General features: G+C 19.9%; 2 protein-coding genes across 4 annotated transcripts in view; one reads left to right on the top strand and one right to left on the bottom strand.

Moving 5' to 3' along the window:
• Positions 1-2,592, top strand: part of LOC122503316 (cytoplasmic dynein 1 light intermediate chain 2) — a 48,636-nt gene extending 46,044 nt beyond the window's left edge. For all 3 annotated transcript variants that reach the window (XM_043613808.1, XM_043613807.1, XM_043613806.1), the window contains exon 10: positions 1,040-2,592. In XM_043613808.1, the coding sequence (XP_043469743.1) occupies positions 1,040-1,155 (116 nt within the window). In that variant the 3' untranslated portion in view covers positions 1,156-2,592. The remainder of the gene's footprint in view (positions 1-1,039) is intronic.
• Positions 2,593-7,065: 4,473 nt separating this feature from the next.
• LOC122503378 (E3 ubiquitin-protein ligase MIB1-like) overlaps positions 7,066-18,924 on the bottom strand; it is a 72,134-nt gene continuing 60,275 nt past the window's right edge. The window contains exons 4-7 of the mRNA XM_043613886.1: positions 16,617-16,791; positions 12,698-12,902; positions 10,994-11,151; positions 7,066-8,162 (exon numbers count right to left, since the gene is read on the bottom strand). Coding sequence (XP_043469821.1) covers positions 8,022-8,162; positions 10,994-11,151; positions 12,698-12,902; positions 16,617-16,791 — 679 coding nt within the window. The 3' untranslated portion in view covers positions 7,066-8,021. The remainder of the gene's footprint in view (positions 8,163-10,993; positions 11,152-12,697; positions 12,903-16,616; positions 16,792-18,924) is intronic.

Below are 18,924 nucleotides of genomic sequence, written 5' to 3'. Positions count from 1 at the left end.
TTCAATTATTTACATAAATAATTATTCAAAAGAATTCAATTATGTTGATAAATGACCAAATTATTCCCAAAAATTCAATTATTTTGAGGCAATTTAATAAAACTCTTTGCAAAATTCAATTATTTTCATAAACAACAATATTCGTCACAAGAATTCAATTATTTTCATAAATAATAAAATGCTTTTTAGAAATTCAATTATATTAAAAAAAAATTGATAAAATACCACACATACATTCAATTATTGTCAAAAATTTTAATAGACTTCTTTGTAAAATTTAATTATTTTTTAAAACTTTTCGCAATTCAATGATTTTCAATATCTACTATTTTCATAAAATTTCCAAACAGAATTCAATTATTAAAAAAATTTTTTGTAAAAATCTTCTAAAGAATTCAATTATTTTCATGAATAATAAAAATTTCTCAGGAATTCAATTATTTAAATTACAAATATTATAAATATTTTAATTCTTTGATGAATAATAAAAGTCGTTGCAGAAATTCAATTTATTAGCAGGATAAGAAAGAAGTAAATATTTTTGATGAAAATTAGGAAAAAGTTAGGAAAATAAAAAATATGGAATGGAATTTTTGTTAGTTTTGTGAAGTCAAGTTTAATTTTTCGATAGCTACTTTTTTACTACTTTTTTTAGGTTGAAGCCTACTTTTTTAAAATTAATTATCGAGTGCAAAGTCTGGATATCTAAATTCTCAAAAATAATTATTTTGAAGAATATTCAAATAATTCTAATTTCGTAAATTTTGATTGAAAAATTTAAAAATAATTGAGTTTCACGAAGAGTAAAAATTGAATTTATTATATCGGGATCAGAGAATAAGTTAAAGTGCTTTTTTGAAAAATCAGAAAAAATTCAGGGAAAAACAAAGTCAAATTTTTATGACAACCGTGTCAACGGTTTATTCTCCTTGTTGACAAAATTTCACCAGTTTTATTGACTTTCCTATTATTGGTATAGAAGTTCATCCTCCAATCATCCGAAAATAAAAATTGATCCTTTTTTTTTTTAAATTTTCAGATGGAATTGGAGTGGACAAAACAGCAATGCGAAACGATGCAGCTGCAGAATTGGATCGCATTACCAGAACCAAAAAAATACCACCGGCCGATTTAAATTCATCGTCTGAGTGTTGAACTAGCACAACTTAATTTTTGTGTCACAGCTGTATATCGAATCATCTTCACGCGGATTTCAAATCCCGTGAAAAGTTGAGCATAATTTAATAGTCTAACTAGACCGAATTTATCGTCGTGTCGCTCTTTAAATTATTAATTGAGGGTCAGTGCAAAAAAGATGATCAACGTACCACGTCTCGACAAAAAAAGTTAGAAAGCCTAGGTTTTTTTTTTAATTTTTTTTTTTAATTCAATTTTATGAAAGGATTTACAGATTAGTGTGGTACTTAAATCCAAAACAAATTATTTATTTATCGTTTTCAGTGTTAAACCGCAGTGGACAATAATAACTCCTTTTGTTGCACCACTTTACTAACTATTTTTCATTATTTTACCGGCTCATGAAATAAAGCGATATTTTTTCAAACAATTTTATGATTTTTAAAACTTAGATTGCTCCTTACTATTTCATTCTATTCACTCTCGTTCATTTATCAAAATATTGAGATTATTTAAAATTATTTAAACATTTGAATATAGTCAGTTGTTAACAAAATTCAATTGTTCGATCCTTATATTTAATAATTTAATTATTTAAATATTAAATTATTTATACCTTTGATAATTACGATCTCCGATTGTTTATAATTGGAATTTCGATAAAAGACGACAAGATGGTGATTTTTTTCTTTTTTAAAAAAATGTCTTCTTTACATTGAAAGTGTACGCTGATAATAATTTATTTAGCAACGAAGAAAATATCCCCGAGATTTTTGCATTTGATTTATATAGAATAATATGAATATTTATATCGCTTGTTTTTGATACATTTGTTTTGCAATAAGGTTGTGTTGTTAGCGTCGTGGCATGATTTTTCACTTACCGGCACGAACTAGTATTAAATGTAAACGAAAGTGGAGAAACAAAAATATATATAAATGAAAAATATTAAGAAAAGTTTTTAAAGAAAAATGTAACTCGCTGTATAATCTATTTTAATACATGTTTTTGATGATATGATGAGAAAAAAAAAGAAGAACAAAACATTGTTATTGAGGAATTAAAATAACGATGGATTTGACGTAAAAATATTATGCTAATTCATATCTCTTGGCTGAATTTTGTAACGATATAAAGTACAGTGCTTGGAGTTTGGTCTTTTATATATCATCTTAAACTTGGAGCATTTTTTCTACAATTGCAATACAAATAAAATACGTCTTTGCTTTTTGTAAAGGAAATGTTTTGCGATGTTGCAAATGCTTTGCAATATTGATAGCATTGATTCTTGCGATTAATTATTAGTAATGCAATTGAAGTGATATGAGGCTCAATATCAAACTTTACATTAATGCCTCTCACGTTCGTTTACTTCGACAAAAAATCGGCTGTATATACAAAATAGTAAATAACATTATACAATAATTTCTTGAATAAAGTCATTTTTTTACATAACTGTCAATGTATACCGTATATTTTAAGGGAACCTTTTTTAGAAATATTATTAATCACAAACTAAAACCGAATAAAGAAAGCGTTAATCACGTTTTCTTTTCAACATTTATAAAAAATAAGTTTTTTAATTTTTTCTTTTTACTTCGTGGATTAGGTCTATAATATAGACATTAAATAGAATTTGGATAGACTACAGATTTTTTCGATCTTTTACTATTTAATTTGATAAAATGCGACTTTCTCGACTATTCTTTCACAAATTACAACAAAATACCAGTTTTCTAGTATAAAATGCAACTTATTTCGATTTTAGAGTGAAAAATAACTAAAGACAAAAAAGTAAAGAGTAACTGATGCAACTTGCAAGCCTTTTAGCGAATAAAACAGGTTTTTGTTCTCACTGTAAAAAAAATATTGAAAAAATTAAAATGTTTGAAAAATTGAATTTTTCATACTTTTAACTGAAAATTCTGTAGAATTAATTTTGTTAAAAAAGTTTAATTGAATTTTTATTTACTTTTGCAAAAAATTATTAAAAATAATTGATAATTGAATTCTTTCGAAGAATTTTGATAATATTTTTGAAAACAGTTACATTTTTTGAAGAATTAAAATTGTATTAAAAATTATTGAATTACTATGAAAAATTGTGTAAATTATGAAAATAATTGACTTCTTACAACAAATTTTATTACAATTTTTGAAATAATTGAATTCATGTGAAAAATGTTATTACTCGTAAAAATAATTGAATTCTTGCGAAGTATTTTATTAAAATTTTTGTAAATAATTTAATTTTTTTGGAAAAATTTTACCGAAATTTAAATTATTAAACATGAAGAAACGGATCTTATCTTCCGAATCTTCGACTCGGTGTGGTCGATATCTTCTTGTTTTCTATAATAATATTCTTATAAGTTGTTAAATTTCAAAATGTTTGAATTTAAAATTTTTGAAAATCTTAATTACTATGAAAAAATAATAATAATGATTAAATATTTATTTAAAAAGAAGATTTATGTTTTAAAATAATTTTATAATTAAAGAAATTAGTAAATAAATGTAATAGAACATTTTTTTGAGTATTTAATTATTTTTTGACTGAATCACAATATTCTTTAGGGTCAGGGAAAAAGTAAAAAATGTTGTCTGGAAATCAGGAAAAAGTCAATAAAAAAATTCTCTTTCTGAGAAATTTCAATTACACTATTTGAAAATACTTAAAGAAATGATTTTTCGAAAAAATTTAACAAAAATTCTGAAAAATTAATTTTTTAAAATATTCTATTCTTTTTTTTTATAAATATAGTTGAATTCTTAAGAAGAAGTATTTGAAAATTTTTGAAATAATGAAAATTTCCCGAATTTCTAGGTTTTAAAACTAATTGAATTTTTAAACATTTAGAAATAATTAAAAATCAACGATTTGAAATTTTGAAAAACTTTAGTTTCTGTAGAGAAGTAAATATTAATAAGTGTTTAAATATTAATTTATTTAGCAAATTTATTAAAGTTTTGAATAATTTATTTTAGATATTCTGGTTTTTGAAGAATTTTAATTTAATTTCTTTAAAATTCTTAAATTTTCTTAAAAATTTTATTATTGAATTAAAATTTACTAAAATTGAATTGAAAAAAAAATTAAATCTCTTTAAAAATAATTTACGAATTTTTTTAACAAATTTAATTTTTGCAATTCAATTTCACTAAATTTTAATTCAATTAAATTACTTTAAAAATCATTTATGAAATTTTTCAACATATTTAATTTTTTCAATTCAATTTCACTAAATTTTAATTTAATTAAAAAATTGTTAGCAAACTTTAGGAATCTTTAAAAAATTGAATAAAATTAAATAAATAAAAACGAATTTCAAAAAAATTTTAATTAAATAATTGATAAATAATTGAATTTTACAAAGAGTCTCCAATCGAATATATTCATCTGTTTGTGAATAATGTAATTCTGAAGGAGTTACAATTAGATAATTAAAAAAAAATTTATACATTTTAAATTTTTGTTTAAAAATTGAATTTTCGAAAAATTTTATTTAAAATCTTGAAAAATTTGGGTTTTAAAATATTTCTATTCTTTTATTAAAAATAATTGAATTTTCACAAACAAGTAATTAATAATTTTAAAAATAATTGAAATTTCAAAAAATTCGATTAAAAGTAATTGAATCTTTTTAAAAGTAATTTATAGAAAGTTTTGAAAATAATGAAAAGAAGTTCAACTCAACATAATTAATTAAAAAATTTTTTTTTAATTTACTTTTATTTTTAATTTTAATTTTTAATTAAATATTTTTAAAATATAGGTAGACATTGTTAAAGTTTTAAATTGAATTTTTGTTTCTAAAAAAGTTCAAATTCTGTCTAGAAATCAGGAAAAAGTAAAAAAAAAAGGAATACAATTTTTTTTATAAAACTTCTTTCAGCCTATCGTTCTGGAATTATTGTGGAATAAGAAAGTGAAGTGGACATTGGAAGAAATTATATTAAGCAATAATTTTCACAACACATAAATCTTTTTTATGGGAATTTTATTTTTGTTAAATAAATCATATTAAAAAAAGATTGTGGAACCCACATGTACCACTTGTTTTTTTAAATAGCGCCTGCGCAAGTATCTGAAGTTCCGAAAAATTGTCAAATAGAATAAAGAAAACTTCGGATATCGGCCTGCGTCTTTTTTTTACAATAATAACTACTCGCAAAATTGTTTATCCCTACAATTTTACTAAATATCAAATAAATTTCAGCTTAGAATAAGCTGTGACGTGAAAAAATTCCTAAATTCAAAATAAATATTTTTTCTTTTCTTTCGAAAAATAATCAAGTCAATTCAGGGTGTCTATTATTTTCGTTCAACAAAATTCCCGGCTTTGTCCTAATTTTTCCCAGTTTTTTTTCTCATTAAATTAAAATTTTTATAAATAAATCTACAAATGACTTCAAAAATTTTAATTAGAGTTTTTATGAATAATTAAATTAAATTCTTTTAACGAGTTTCTTTAAATTTTTTGAAAATAATGTTTTTTTTAAATAATTTCTATTAGTTAATTTAAAAATATACACAATTAAAAAATTTTTTATGTGATTCTTTATAAAATCCAATTATTTGTCAATTATTAAATTAAAATACTTTGAAAATTCGATTAGTGAAAAAGTTTTTAATGAAATTCTTTAACAAATTTAATTTTTTTTCAGCTAATTTTCACAAAATTTTTATTAATTATGGATAATTTTCTTTTAATTTATTTACATAGTATATTTGAGTCAGTGACTAATTTTTTACTATCAATTTAATTATTTTTAACAAATTCAAATTTAGAGAAGAGTATAAATATCCATAAAAATTGAAATATAAAGCGATTTTTTAAAAACAAATGAAAATAATAAAAATTTTTTTAATTTGGTGAAAAAATTCCCGATTTGGCATAAAATTCCTAATTTATTCCCAGTATTTCCCTGTCAAATTTAATTCCCGGATTTCACATTTAGTAGACACCCTGCAATTTGATTCGAAATAATAAATTTTCAATCACAAAAATAAATCATAGTCGATATGTAAAATATATTTAATCACATTGGAATAAAAATTATTTAATTATTTCATTGTAGGATTTATTTTTTCTGAATTTAAGATAATTTTCACTTAAATATAGAATAAGAAAAAAATAGCTATTCTCACTGATTTTTCGAAAAAGTTTCTAAAAAAGGTTTTTTTTCGTTTTAAAGTAAATGGAAGAACGTCAAGAAAATATACAAAATAGAATCGTCAATTCCTGCTAATATTTACAATGTAAGTTTGATTTACAAATTCGTATTTAGGAGGAAAATAAAAAATAACAATTACATTTACACAAAAAATTAATGAAACGTATTCCTAAGTAACAGATAAATCTAAAAGTTGCAAAGAAGGGGAAATTTAAATACACATTAAGTATTTAAATTTGAAAATATTTGTCAACAATCTCAGTGAAAATGGCTATAGAAATTTGCATTTAATATTTGTGCGTTAAAAAGTTCACTATTTATACATATTTTGTCGTTGTAAATACATATTTAAAAAGGTAACGATGTTCTAACGGCTTGCTTGTAAATTTGCGGTTATAAAATTGAGAAAGGGTTTTACATTTATCATTTTTTTCCTACATTACAAAGTCGAAAAAAAACATTATATCAATTTTACGAAAAACTAAAATTATTCTTGCGAAAATATCATTTTTATAAAAACAAGTTTTTTTCAATTATATCAAATTCACTTGGAAAATTACGAATATTATTAAAAATAATTAACAATTTAAAAAAATTGACGCATGTCTTTTTTTAAATGTTTACAATATTGCATTTTGATTTTTAAAATTATTTTAAAAATTGCTGAGAATTTCTCTATTATAATTAAAAGTAGATTTAAAAAATTGTTTCTTAATTTTAATATCATGAAGAAAATTAATATAGACAATAAAATTTATTGTCTTTAGAGAATTTAAAATTGAACGACTCTAGATCTATATTTTTCAGCTAAACAATCTTCATTACGTTAACAAAACGAAATGCTCTAACAACAACAAAAAAAATTAAAAACTATAAACTTTTGTCATACAGTTAATGACAAGAAAAGATTTTTTTTTCGTATTCACTAATTTGCAGTCGATAACAATTGGATTTAAAAAATTGTTTCCATTTTTCATTTGGAAGATTAAATATAAAAAGAGTTAATAATAGAGATCTCTGACTTCCGTTTAACACGGAAGAGATTCTTAGATCAATTCCATCGCAGATGGTATTTAATTTCAATAATCTAGTCAATAATTATATAGCTTAATTAATAATAATTAAATAACTAATGTACAAATTACATAAATGAATAACGGACATTGTTTTTTTGCAAAGCGAGAAGTAAAACTCTCAATTATTTTTTTTTCATATAATAAAACAAGACGCACTTGATCGTTTCATTCTCGAATTTAATTAACTTACGGATAATCTCACTTATTCAATTTTCTTCGAAAAAAATTAAATTTAAATTCGGCAGTCTTGTTTTTTTTTATCTTCAGCAGTGTTTCTGGCAGTGGGGGGGGGGGATATTTTAATTATTTAGAAGAGATTTTTTTTTTTTTTTGAAGAAAGAAAATTTTTCTTCAAGAAAAACGTTTTATTTTCAAAACATAATATTTGCTTTGAATTGTTAATTTCTTGTAAAAATTGAGTAAAATTTGAACGTTTGAACGGAAACGAGCATCACCTTCTTATAAAGGATTTTGAATTGTATTTTTCTCCTCTAAACAATGGTATTGTTTAATATTTAATATCTTTCGTTTATAGTGTAAGAGAGGAGGGAGTTTGGAAACTCTTCCCCCACTCTACAAAAATTGACTGCTTAATGTTAATTTATTAAATTCTTAGAGAAAGTTATTAATTTAATAGAGTAATATTCGCTTGTCAACTGCTTTGCGGCAAATGGGACATTCGGACATGCGATCTCCGCACATTTGACACGTTCCATGTCCACAAAGGAATATCATATTCTTTAGACGATCTAAGCAAACTGGGCACATTGTCTGAAACAAAAAATAATTTTTAATTTTAATAAACATTTTTCGAAAAATATTATTTAACTATTGTTGTATTAATGAAAATAAAATTAATGAAAATAAATATTTCTCTATATATTTATTTTTAAATTAAATTGAAATATTTTTAAGGGCATTTGAAACTTGATGACGTCACACATGCTTTGCACAAACTGAAACGTCATCAAGGTTCAAATGCCCTTAAAGACAAATTTTTAATAATTTAAAAGAAGGTTTTTCGAAAATTCAATATTTAAACAATAAAAATGTAAATTTCTTTTTAAATTAAGCAATTAATAAAAAATTTAATTCTTATGGCCACAAATCATTTTTCTAATAAAAATAAAATTAGGAAAATATTAATACAATAAAACCTTTTGTTATATCCAAATGTAAAGTATAAAATATAAAATAAGAAATAAAAATAAATAATAAAATATAATAAAATATAACATAAATTTAAGGTTTGCCACAAAACTGATATTTTTTCCTAAATTTCAGACAGAATTTTATCTTTTCCCCTTGAAACCTTTGAAAAAAAATTCAATTGTGTATTATTAATCAAATTTTTGGAAATTTCAAATATATTGAAAATAGTAAATTACTTGTTATTTGTAAAAATTCAATTATCCTTGAAAAAAGAATTGAAATTAAATTTAAATATTTAAAATGCATTTTTTCAAGGAATTTTATTAAAATTTTTAAAAATAATTGAATTCTACCAAGAAATTTTATTAAAATATTAAATAATCGTAGTTGTTAATATAAATTGTGATTAAATTTATTTTTTAAATAATTGAATTCGTCACAGTAATTTTGTTACATTTTTTAAAAATAAATAAACTCTTTCAAAAAATTTAATTAAAATTGTATTAAAAATAATTGAATCTCTCCGAAAAATTTTATGAAAATAGTTAAAAATAATTGAATATTCTTTCAAGGAATTTTATTAAAATTTTCGAAAATAATTGAATTCTATCAAGAAATTTTATTAAAATATTAAACAATTGTGATTGTTAATAAAATAGAATTATAATTTATTTTTCAGAATTGATTTTTTTACAGAAATTTTGTCACAATTTTTAAAATATGTTTAGAGTCTCTGACGAAATTTATAATTAAAATTGTATTAAAATAATTGAATTGCTCCAAAGAATTTTATCAAAATAATTATCAAAAGACAAATTTTTAATAATTTAAACGAAGATTTTTTGAAAATTCAATTTTTTTATCAATTATTATTCAATAAAAATAGTTTGAAAATTCGATTCCTTAAAAATCTTTAATGAAATCCTTTAATAAAATTTAATTTTTCAATTTAATTTCAATAAATTTCAATTAATTTAAAAATCTTTATTAATGTTTTTCAAAAAAAAAAAAAAAAAATTTAATAATCCTAAAAACATGGAATCAAAATTTTTCAAAAATCAGAATTTCTGAATTAAATTATTTGAAACTTTAATAATTTTATTAAATTTAAAAAGTTACAAAAATAAATTTTTTCTTAATTAGTTAATTTTACTAAGAATTAATTAAATTAAACATTTTTTTAAATAAGATTCCAATATTTTTCGAAAATTTTTAATAAAAATTCTGAAAAATTAGTTTTTAAAATATTTCAGTTTTATTTTTTTTAAATATAATTATATTTTTATAAAAAATGAAAAATATTTATTGATATTTATTTTTTTGCAGAAACTAAAATTTTTAATTATTTAAATTTTAAACCTTTTGCTTTCAATATTATTTCTAAAAGTGTAAAATTTAAAACATTTTTAAAGCCTTGAATTTTAGAAGATTTACATTGTTTCCAAAAGTTTATGTTCATTCTTTATAAAAATATAATTATATTTAAAAAATAGAACTGAAATATATTTTTAAAAAATAATTTTTTAGAATTTCTATTAAAAAATGTCGAAAATTGAATTCTTTAAAATAATTTTTGGAAATATTTAATTATTATTCATTTCTTCACAGCAATTGAAAAGTTTCGAAAAATTTTAATTTTAATTCCTTCAAAGTATTTTTTTTATTTATTTATTTCGTGGCCTTTATTTGTACAAATTGTATTAAAATAATTGAATCCCTTCAGAGAATTTTATCAAATTAGTTAAAAATAATTGAATTCTTTTAAGGAATTGTATTAAAATTTTTTTAAATAATTGAAGTCTCTTGAAAAATTTAATTGAAATTGTATTCAAAATAACTGAATCCCTCCGAAGAATTTTATCAATGAAATAATAATTGAACTCTTTCAAGGAATTTTATTGAAATTTCTAAAAAAAATTGAATTCTTACAAGAAGTTTTACTAAAATTTTTAAAAATAAAATCAATTACATAAAATAAAAATTTATTTGCGGAAATTAAAAATTAATCAAATTTAGATTATAAAACATTTTTAAAGATAATAAAATTTTTCCATATTTATTTGTTTTCTTTCTTCAAATATTTTTTCTTTCTTCTTTTTATTTTTACGTACTTCGATTTATTTAATTAATTTTTAATGCCTATAATGATCAACTTTTTGTCTGGCTGTATTTTTTGGTTCAAATAAAAAAAAAATTTTTTTTTTTTTTTTTTTAAATTACTAAAATATTTATAAATTATTTATAATAGAATAAAAATGGTATAAAATTGAATACTACTAAATTAATTTAATTAATAATAGTAATAATAGATATAGTAGTAGGTGACAATAATAATAAGAATAACATAATTTATTATTAATACACTGTGAGAAAAAAATAAAATAAAAAAGAGTGAAATTTCGTAAATGGCAAAAATATATTTCTTGATAAATAGTAATTAAAGTTTTTACCTGTTCTTTGATATCTTGCAGCTGTTGTTGCAGTTTTTGTATATCACTGTGTGAAGTATCTCGACTTCCGTTATTCATTAAGATAGTTTCACCAGCACTAGTATTTGTTGGAGCTGGTTCTTCTTCCTCGTCAACTTTATCGTCAGTCAAAGAACCCGCTGCAAAAAAAAATTAAATATTCCACATAAATTACTCTCAACTCTCCAAGTCTGAAATTCCTTTTTATCATTTTTGTACACATATTTGGAAATGGATAAACAAATTAATTAAATATACAAATAAATAAAAGAGTAAATAAATGCTGCTTATCCAATAATAAAATTTAAATGAACTTTTCCATTTCAATTTTTATTTCAAATTTTCATTTTCATTTCAAAGTGAAAATTTATATTTCAAATTTTCATTTTCATCTCAAAATAAACATTTTGAATTTGAAATTTTCATTTTCATTTCAAAATAAAAATTTTTAATTTGCAATTTTTAATTTCATTTCAAAATGAAAATTTTTTTTTTCAACTTTACATTTTCATTTTTAAATGAAAATTTAAAATTTAAAATTTTCATTTTGAATTTGAAATGAAAATTTTGAATTTGAAATTTTCATTTTCATTATTTGTATTGAAAATTTTGAATTTGAAATTTTCATTTTTATTTCAAACTGAAAATTTTGAATTTGAAATTTTTATTTTTATTTCAAAATGAAAATTTTTATTTTGAAATTTTTTAATATAATAAATATTAATAAATATATAATATAAATATTATTTAATATTTTTTTCCATTTTTATTTAAAAATGAATATTTTGAATTTGAAATTTTCATTTGGAAATGAAAATTTGCAATTTGAAATATTCATTTTCATTTCAAAATGAAAATGAAAATTTGAAATAAAAATTTTAAATTCAAAATGAAAATTTTAAATTCAAAATTTTCATTTTGAAATAAAAATGAATATTTTAAATTCAAAATTTTTATTTCGAAAAGAAAATGAATGTGAAGATTTGGAAAAAAAATTCATTTTAAATGAAAATGAAAATTTGAAATTTTCATTTTTTTTCGAAATAAAAATTTTGAATTTGAAATATTAATTTTTATTTCAAAATGAAATTTTTTATTTTAAATTGATAATAAAAATTTGAAATGAAAATTACATATTCATAATTTCCATTTAGAAATGAAAATTTCAAATTCAAAATTTTGTTTTTTGAAATGAAAATTCTAATTTCAATATTTTCATTTCGAAAAGAAAATGAAAGTGAAAATTTGAAATAAAAATTTCCATTTTAAATGAATATGAAAGTTTGAAATAAAAATTTTCATTTTAAATGAAAATAAAAATTTGAAATTTTCATTTCAAAATGAAAATTTGGAATTTTAAATTTTCAGTTTCATTTGAAAATGAAAATTTTGAATTTGAAATTTATAGTTACGTTAAATTTAATTATACTTGAAATTTTTTTACAGATACAAAAAAGTGTATAAAAAAAGAATTTGAAATTGTTATAAAATCTATTTCTTGACGTTTCTTCTTTTTTTCTATTTTACTGTTTTTTTCTTTTTGAAAGTATATAAAGTGCCCGGAGTAGAAAATGGAAAAGGTAAATATCGAAGAGAGATGTTTTTCTTTTTTAACATAAATTGAGAGAGTTTCGATATGTATTATTCAGTAGGGCAATGATATTGAGGGATTCTTATTATTTTTACCTGCAGTAGTATTGCACCCTTTCACGTACGTGACGTCACCTCCACCACCACAGCACACTGACATCGGTACCATATGTTGAATATGAGCTCGGCATTGAACGCATTTCTTCATTAAGGCAGCGCAAGCATCACAGGCACACATGTGACCGCAAGGACGAAATAGGACACCAGCTTTACGATCCGAGCAAACTACACATTCTTCAATCTAAAGAAACGAGAATAATCATTATTTTCATTTATATTTTCTATTTATTCACTTGATGTATATTCAGAATTTTAATAATTCAAATTAAAAATTTTAATTAGTTATATCAAAATTACAGAATTTTTTTCATCCTCAGGGTTGTCAAGGGTCGAGGAAATCAACATGCCAAAAAAAATTTAATTTTGCTTTTCCCAAATTTCCAGAAAAAATTTTGATTTTTTCCCTGACCCTAAAGAATATTCTGATTCACTTTAAAAATTAAAAATTTCACTCAGAAAAATGTTTTATTATATTTATTTACGAATTTATTTAATTGTGAAATTTGAAAATATCAAATAACTTCATTTTAAAATAAATATTTAATCATTATTTTTTTTCATAGGAATTCAGATTTTCAAAAATTTCAAATTCAAACCTTTTGAAAAATTCAATAACTTGCAAATTACAAAATTTTTCATTTTCAAATATAAATTTTTGAATAATTTCTTAATCAAAATTTAAAAAATCCACTTATTAGGTACATAATGAATTATTATTGTTTGTATTTTCAAAAATGTTAATATTACTCTTCGTAAAAATTCAAATATTTTCATAAATAATAACATTCTTCGAAAGAATTCAATTATTTTCATAAATAGTAAAATTTTTTGTCAAAATTCAATTATTTTTAATACATTTGTAATAAAATTTCACGAAAGGATTCAATTAAATTTTTTCCAATTTTGAATAAAATTTTTCGAAAGAATACAATTATTTTCTAAAATTTTCATAAATCCTTCGTAACAAATCAATTATATTTATCCTATCCAAATATTCAATTATTTTCAAAAAAGTTTCACGCAAGAATTGAATTTTTTCTTAATTCGTTATAAAATCTTTGAAAAAATTCATTTATTTTCAAAAAAATTTCACGAAAGAACTCAATTATTTTCTTAATTCGATATAAAATATTTCAAAAGAATTTAATTATTTTAAAAAATTTTTTAAATTGTATGCAACCATTCATTTATATTTATTTTTATAGATAGTAAAATTCTTTGCAACAATTCAATTATATTCAAAATTTCAAAACCATTTCACGAAAGAACTCAATTTTTTTCTAATTCTTTAAAAAAAATTTCAAAAGAATTAAAATATTTTCTTAAATTTTAATAAATTCTTCAAAAAAAAATTCAATTATATTTGTAAATAGTAAATATATTTCAAAAAATTCAATTATTTTCAACTAAATTTTATTGAAATTTCACGAAATAATTCAATTATTTTCAACTAAATTTTAATAAATCCTTCGAAACAATTCAATTATTTTTTTAAATATAGTATAAAATATTTGCAAAAATTCAATTATTTTCAACAAAAATTCCATGAAAGAATTAAATTATTCTCTTAATTCGTTATATGAAATGTTTCCAAAGAATTAAATTATTTTCAAAACTTTCAATTAAAATTATTCAAAAAACTACATTATTTTCAAAAAAATTTTTTAAATTCTTCGAAACAATTTAATTATTTACTAAAACTGTAATCAAAATTATTTAAAATAATTCTATTTTCTATAAATAATTTAAATAAAATTTTAAAAGTAGGTAAAATCAATAATTACAATTAATTCCTTGAATGAATTACATTATTTTGGAAAATTGTAATGAAATTCTGCTAAGAATTCAATTATTTTCTAAAAATTTTTTAAAAATTCAATAATTAAAAGTTTAATTTCAATCATTAAGAAACACATTTATTTTAAAAACTTGAAAGAAATTGTTCATAAAATTCATTTACTTTAAAAATTTTCAATTAAAATTATTAAAGAGATTAAATTTTTTTTCAATTCAAAAAAATTCTTCAAAAGAATTTTATTAGGATTTTAAAAAATTTTAATAAAATTCTTCGCAAGAATTCAATTATTTTCATAAATAATAAAATTCTTCGAAAGATTTTAATTATTCACAAATTTTTGATAAAATTCTTTGCAAGAATTGAATGCTTTTCAATTCTACATTAATTTTAGAATATTGAAAATATTTAAAAAGAAATATTATTAAAATATTTAGGAAAAAAATTTCAATCAATTTTTATTAGAAAATTCTACGAGAATTCAAAAATTTAAAATACAAAAATAAATAATTTATTGAATAATTGAATGTTTCTCAAAATTGAATTCTCATGAAGAATTTCATCAATAAATTTTTAAATAATTGAATTCTTTTGACGAATTTTTTCGATGAATTTGATTAAAATTGTATTAAAATTAATTGAAATTTTATAATGAGTTTTATTTCCCATGAAAATAATTGAATCTTATAGTAAAAAATTTTATTATTTATGAAAATAATAGAACTTCTATGAAATTTTTATTATTTTATGAAAATAATTAAATGTTTTCGTAGAATTTTGCTAAATTTTTTTTTCAAATAATTCAATTATTTCCCAAAATTTTATTAAAATAGTAGATATTGAAAAATCATTAAATTGAGAAAAATTTTTGAAAATAAATTGAATTTCAGAGAGTTTAAACAAATTTTTGAACATAATTGATTTTTGTAGGTAATATATATTTAATTATTAATTATTTATTTGTGAAAAATAATTGATTTAAGGAAATATTATTAAAAGTAATTGATTTCGAAAAAAAATTTAATAAAAAACTAAAAAAAAAAGATTTTTTCAGTAGTTGCAAATATACTTGCAATTCTTAGAAGTAATTGAATTTTAAAAAGGTTTCAAACTTTATCAAAAATTAATTTGAAAATTCTAGAAAATATTAATTTTATTGAATTGAATGATGAAAATAATTTTGAAGAAGTTACATAATAAAGTTATAAGTTTATATTGAATTTCAAAAGGTTTAAATTTCAAAATTTTTGAAAGTCTTAATTCCTATATAGAAAAATAATAATTATTAAATATTTATTTTAATTTTAAATAAATCTGTTTATATTTTCGACTGATATTTACAATTAAAGAAATTCACAAATAAATGAATTAATTTTTCTAGAAAATTGAAAATGAGAAAGAATTTTTTAAAAATTTTACAAAAAAGTCGAATTTTTGAACAATTTAAAAACTTTTTGAAAACTTTTAATTAAAAATTTTGAAAATGGGAGATTTTTCCAAAATTTTTTTTATAATTATTTTAAAAAATTAGATTTTTTAACAATTTAAAGTCATTTTTGTAGATCTTTGAATTTTCCGAAATACGTAAACGTTAAAATTTCCATTAAAATTTTTTTTACAATTATTCAAATTATTTCCAAAATTTGCAATTAAAATTTCTTTAAGCAAAATTTCAATTAATCGTAAAAGTTTTTAATATCATTCTACCTAATTATAAGAATTTAATTGAGCTGACGGATTAATTATTATGTTAAAAAAATTATTAAACAATAATTTTTGAAAGATTTGGCTGCAATTATTTTTCAGAGAATAAAAATCTAGATACTTTGAAAAAAGTCTTAGTTTGATAAAATAGTTGAAAAAAAGTTATATTTTATTGGAAGGGAAAATAAAAAAAAAAAATTTGGAAAAGAAATTTGTGAAAAAGTGATACAATAAAATGCCTGCGATATTATTAACAAATAAGCGAAGAAGTAAATTTAACATTTGAATGCGTGGTGATAATGAATTTCCTTGTTCGATTAATTAATTCAAATAGATGGGATACGTGATTGGAATTCGATCATTAGAAACTTGAAAGTGAGAAAATCTGTTAATTACTTTTCCTCTGGACATGACGTTCTCTCGGCAGATCAAACACTTCTTCACTCTAGGAGCACATGCGTTACAGCAGGCGACGTGTCCACATGGACCAAAAAGAACTTCTCGCTTTCCATCCGAACACACCAGACACTCGTCAATCGTTGCTGATGTACTTACAGGTTCGATGTCATGTCTGCAACAAAAAAATTTCTTTAAAAAAAAGCACCAAAGAAAAACCATTAAATTAGAAAATAAAGTAGATTTATATCTATTTCTATATATTTTACGCACAAAATTCGAAATTTTATCTTTCACTTCTAATTTCGGAATTAGAGATTTTATTTTCCCAACTTTTCTCGTAATTCAACGAGATGAAAGCAAAATACAAATCTTCATCACAAGTGCAGGTCGCACGGACTGACTTTAAAGGGACGAAAATAGTCGTTTTAGTTCATTCAAAATTAAAAATACAAAAAAAGTATAGAAAAAGGCATTTACTTCATTCAGATTTGTAACAAAAATTTAATTTTTTAGTTCTGTAAATTTTTCCTGGTTTCTAGAAAAATATTTCCTTTTTTTTCTTCTCACAATAATAACTTGAATTCTGAGATTTGGAAATATTCAATTATTTTCAAATCATTTTTTTGATATTTTTTAAAAATTTTTCTTCTAAAAATAAGATTATTTTTAAAAATTTGTAACATTTTGTAAAACATAAAATTTAATTCAGTAATAAAAATTTTATTATTTCTAAACATTTCAACTGTAGGTAATTCTTCTAAAATTCAATTATTTTCCAAAACTTTTAACTAAAATGTATTTTCTAAAAATTTCCATTTTTTCTTCACTAAAACAATATTATTTTTAATATTTTTAAAAAAGTCGTTCGAAAATTCATTATTATATAAAAAAAAGAAAAGTTTACGTAAAATTCGTCAACATTTAAATTATTTATTTTCAATTCAATAATAGGAAAATTTTTCAAAAAAAACTAAGTTTTTTTAGAATTTTTAATTTTAGTTTCTCAAATTAAAATAATTTATTTTTGGATTCATTTTTTCCACGGGAAAAATTAATATTATTAATATCTAAAATAATTAAACTATATTAATAAAATTTTTTTTGTTATCTAACTTTTTTAATTTTTTTTTTTAATTTTCTTTTTAAATATTTTTAATTTTAAAATGAATGTCGAGAAAAACATATTGGGAAGAATCTTACAAATTTATAAAAATAATTGAATATTTGGAAAGAGTTTTATTAAAATTTTCTTATTATTATGCAAATTACAAAATTTTTTATTTTCAAATATGAATTTTTGAATAATATTTCAGACTCAAACTTTAAAAAAAATTCAATTATTATTAACTAATTTACTAATTATTTATTCTTGTTTATTAATTTCAAAATCTTTTATAAAATTCTTTGCAAGAATTCTTTTATTTTTATAAATAATAACATTCTTCTTAAGAATTCAATTAATTTTAATAAAATTTTACTTAATTTAAAAATCAATTCCTTTCAATTTAATTTTATGAAATTCAATATTATTCCAAAATATTTTAATGTTTTTTTGAATTTCTTTTGAGTATCTAAAAAACTTTTTTCTAATGAAGGTGATTTTCTAATTTTCTTTCTTCTAATAAAGGTAATTTTCAAACTTATTTTTTTCTACCAATATTTAATTTTTGTAATTTAAAAAATTTTTTTAATTCTTAAAAAAAAATATTTGAGATTTCATTAAAAAATTGTAAAAAATAGAAATTATACAAATTTTTGAACAAAATTTTTAAATAATCTAGTTAAAAATCGTAATTATTAAATAGAAGTTACAGGGATTTTTTTCCTAAAGATTTTTAACATTTTCTAAGAAAATGTTTTATAAATATATTAATTTTGGAAATTTTGGTAATAAAAATGATGCAGATTATTATTTTTTTTTTTCAATGAAGAACGGAATTTTGTTAAAAAATTGTGATAAGAAATAGGAATTTTATTAAAATTTTTCTTCTTTTTCAAAAAGAAACTCATAATTTTGTGAAATTAAAATTTCTGATTGAGAAGCAGAAAATATGCAAAATAGTTTCTATTTTCTAATCTTAATTTTTCAACATTTTCTAATTTTTATCAAAATTACGGAGTTTCACAAATATTAGGGAAGTAAATATTAGAAATCATAAGTTTTTAGAAAAACCTTTTTTAGAAATCAAAACTTGTTAAAAAAACTTTTTTTTGGAAAAAAGATTTCATTAGAAATCGCCTTTTTTCAGAGAAAAAGGATTAGAAAATATTTTTTAGAAAAAGTGACCGCCTACCGACTTAAATC

Source organism: Leptopilina heterotoma, unplaced genomic scaffold (genome assembly GCF_015476425.1).
Source record: "Leptopilina heterotoma isolate Lh14 unplaced genomic scaffold, ASM1547642v1 Lhet_26, whole genome shotgun sequence".
Classification (NCBI taxonomy): Eukaryota; Metazoa; Arthropoda; class Insecta; order Hymenoptera; family Figitidae; genus Leptopilina; species Leptopilina heterotoma.
This window is presented reverse-complemented; position numbering and strand designations above follow the sequence as displayed.